This window comes from Phyllostomus discolor, chromosome 6, assembly GCF_004126475.2.
Source record: "Phyllostomus discolor isolate MPI-MPIP mPhyDis1 chromosome 6, mPhyDis1.pri.v3, whole genome shotgun sequence".
Taxonomy (NCBI): Eukaryota; Metazoa; Chordata; class Mammalia; order Chiroptera; family Phyllostomidae; genus Phyllostomus; species Phyllostomus discolor.
In genome coordinates, this window is record NC_040908.2 from 158015024 (window position 1) to 158018745 (window position 3722).

The 3722-nt window shown below is 39.9% G+C and overlaps 1 protein-coding gene across 1 annotated transcript; it reads right to left on the bottom strand.

Annotated features, from left to right (window-relative positions):
• Positions 1-365: 365 nt before the first annotated feature.
• LOC114499038 (olfactory receptor 8U9-like) lies at positions 366-1395 on the bottom strand. The gene has a single exon (XM_028514997.2). It carries the CDS (start codon positions 1368-1370, stop codon positions 366-368), a length of 1005 nt encoding a protein of 334 aa, XP_028370798.1. The 5' UTR covers positions 1371-1395.
• Positions 1396-3722: the final 2327 nt, after the last annotated feature.

Here is a 3722-nt window from a genome sequence, read left to right on the forward strand (position 1 = left end):
AGGAGCTCCTAACATGGCAACAGCATGGATGGATCTGGAGAACATTATGCTAAGTGATATAAGCCAGGTGGTGAAAGACAAATACCATATAATCTTATCCATAAACAAAATCTAACCAACAAAACAAACAAATGAACAAAATAGAACCAGAGAATAGGAAATAAAGAACAAACTGATAGTGCCCAGAAGGGAGAAGGGAGAAGGGAGGAGTATAAAGAGGATAAGAAAGAAAAGGAACAAGCAAAGGAAAACAAATAGAGGACTCAGGGCCATGGAGAATGGTGAGGCAAGGACTGTGGAGATGCGAGGGCAGGCTAGCAGGGAGCAATAGGGAAAAAGGTGAAAAAATTGTAACTGAAAAACAGTTAAAAAAATACCCGAACTTTAGTTCTCATGATCTTCAAATAAACACTTTGGGTGAAAACATGGCTTCCATCAGAACATAATTTAGTGCCAACTGATTTTTTCAGGGCATCTTTCACATCCTTGTTCCTCAAACTGTAGATCAGTGGGTTTAACATGGGGATGACAACTGTGTAGAAAACAGAGGTCACTTTATCTGTGTCCATGGAGTGACTTGAGCTGGGTCGGAAATACATGAACAGGAGTGTCCCATAAAACATAGCCACAGCGGTTAAATGGGAAGCACAGGTAGAGAAGGCTTTGTGTCTGCCCTTGGCTGATTTCATTCTAAGGATGGTATTTATGACATAGCTGTAGGAAAGGAGGATAGTGACAATACTGAACCCAAGAGCACAGCTACTGTAAGTGAACATCACTATCTCAGTGATGGTTGTGTCTGAGGTGGAGAGGGCTAGTAAGGCTGCGAAGTCACAGAAAAAGTGATTGATGATATTGGAATTGCAGAATGACAATCGAATTGTGCAATAAGTAACGATTGCAGAGTACACCAGACTTTGGATGTATACAATGGCCACTAGCTGGGTACAGACTCTTCCAGACATGATTGTTGTATACAGAAGTGGATTACAAATGGCTACATAACGATCATATGCCATCACAGACAGCATGACACATTCTACAACTGCAAAGGTAGCAAAAAAGAACATCTGAACAGCACATAAATTATATGCAATCTTCTTTTCCTTACATAAGAAATCAGCCAGCATCTTGGGGGAGATAGAGGAGGAGTAGCAGATATCACTGAATGAGAGATTGCTTAGGAAATAATACATGGGCGTGTGGAGCCGTGGGTCCATGCTGATGAGCAGGATCATCCCTAGGTTGGCAATCACAGTGATGCCATAAACCAGCAGGAAGAGCACAAAGAGCCCCTGCTGCACATCCCACCTGCCAGAGAGTCCTAAGAGTATGAAATCTGTAAACACGGTGCAGTTCTCAATGGCCATCACTGAGGTCTGGAAATACCTGGTTGTGGAGGAAGGAAATGGATGTGCAGTGTTAACATCATCTGTCTTATTAGTTAAATTGCTGATTTTTAATAATTTTCTGTAATTAGAAAAAGCTATGAAGAATGGTAGAACTCCATGAGGAAATCTGACTCTCTGGAAATACATGCTATGTCATGTAAATCAATAAATGTTACTGAAAATATCTCTTACATTTACATAGCATTCTACCAAGTTTGTGGCACAGTTTTTACATGAAATCATGGTATTTCCATACGAACCTTTGTAGTATTTGTGATAGTTTTTGTTACTCCTTTGTTAGAGATTAAGATGGATATTTTCATAGCTGAGGCGATAATTCTGAATTAATTGGTTCAGGAACCCACATCTTGTGACAAGGTTGTTGCTGTTTTTCAGTACTGCAGAGGGTGTATTATACCCTGTAATGGAGAAACATAGTTAGTTGAGAGGTGCAAATAATCAACATGATGTTTTATTTCCCTTCATTGACACTGTTGTGGATGGGCAGACATATTGTGCGTTTCTGGATATAACATTTCCCTGTTCTCCCATTGTTTATTAACTCCTCCTGTCCTTTCCATTCTCAATAGATAGGGACAGAGATAGTCTGTGATCCAGGACCCACTGTAACAGGAGGGTGGTGGTTGCTGGAGAAGAGGCTGGAGGGTCCCCATGAGTGATAGTTAGACTGGAACAGGCCTGGGCTAACTGTGCTCCCTCTGACAGTGAGTGCTGTTCAGCAGAGCTTCTGCAGAATGTTTGGGACCTGACTCCAGGCATGCTGGTCTCAAGGGTGACAGAGGTTAGAAAGTGTTGATGTATTTCTGTGTGAGTCACTTTCCTTTAATCAACTAGAATCCACATGACACATTCACCAACAGAACAGATGTGTCAGTAGCAGGATACAGGTCCTCATCTGTCTACAGTCCAGTGAATTCAGAGAGAAATCATGTTGAAGTTTGTCCCCATTTCCCCCGAAATCGAAATACTGCTTATTGTTTTCTTTTTTGTTTAAAGCCTTCTATTTATGCTTAGTTCAAAGGTAGAATATACAATTGAGAAGGGATTGCAAGTGAAAATTCTGGTGAGTTCTGTTCATTGGATTATTTTTTGCATTGCTTTCAAGTACAGTTGTCTCCATCCCCGCCCCCCCATTACTGTGCCCTATTTACCCACCTCCCAACTTCCACTTTCTTTCCTCCCCACTGTTGTCTTTCTCCATGGGTCCTTTATACTTGTCCCTTGACTTGACTCGGACCCTTCTTCCCCCTGTTATTCCCCTTCTCCCTCTCCCAGCCTATCTGGTCACTGGCAGATCCTTCTTTATTTCCAAGTTTCTGGTTCTATTTTGCTGGTTTCTTTGTTTTGTTGATTAGGTTCTGTGTATAGGTGAGATCATACCGTCTTTCCCTGCTTTGCCTATTTCACCTAGCATAACATTCTCCAATTCCATCCATGCTGTTGCAAAAGGTAAGAAAGAGTTCCTTCTTTCTTTATGCTGTTCAGTGTTCCATTGTGTAAATGTACCACAGCTTTTTGATTCACTCATTTACTGATGGGAGCATAAGGTGTTTCCATCACTTGGCTATTGTAAATTGTGCTGCTGTGAACACTGGCATATATAAGTTCTTTTGAATTGGTGTTGTAGGATTCTTAGGATATAATCCCAGCAATGGAAATGCTGGGTTAAAAGGCAGTTCCAAGGTTAGATTTCTAAGGAAATTTCTTATTTTTTTCTTTGATTCCTCTTTTCCTTGAGTAGCTCTGAAATCTGCCTCTCTTTGCTGTAAAGAATTGGTCTTTGGAGGTCAATTGATTTCTATGTCCCACTGTTACAATTTACCCAATCAATATATCATGTATGTCATATGTGACCCCTTCTGTTCTGTGAGAATATAGTGACAGTGGAGTTGAAGCTAGGAGAACAGAAAAAGGAAATCTGTGTAACGATGTAGTGATCAGTATGTAGTTCCCCAAACACCTGGCATGAACTGATTTGAATATCTCCTCCTGTAGACACATCTTTAAAAAAAAGGGAATATTTCCTAAAAAAATATACAAAGTATAGGAAATGAAGAAGTCAAAGAAATTATATATATGACCCTTGGCCATGAACTAAAGGTGGATGTAGGGGGAATAAGGGTGTGAAGGGGTGTGAATGTAGCAGGGGAATAAAAGGGGGGAATGGAACAATGTAATAACATAATAAAATAAATAAATAAATAAAATGTCCATACTGAAAATAATTTAAAAATGAAAAGCACAGGTAAGAGATTAAAAATAAAATATCCTCTCATCTCCTCAATTTATACTTGCATTTTATTGTATATC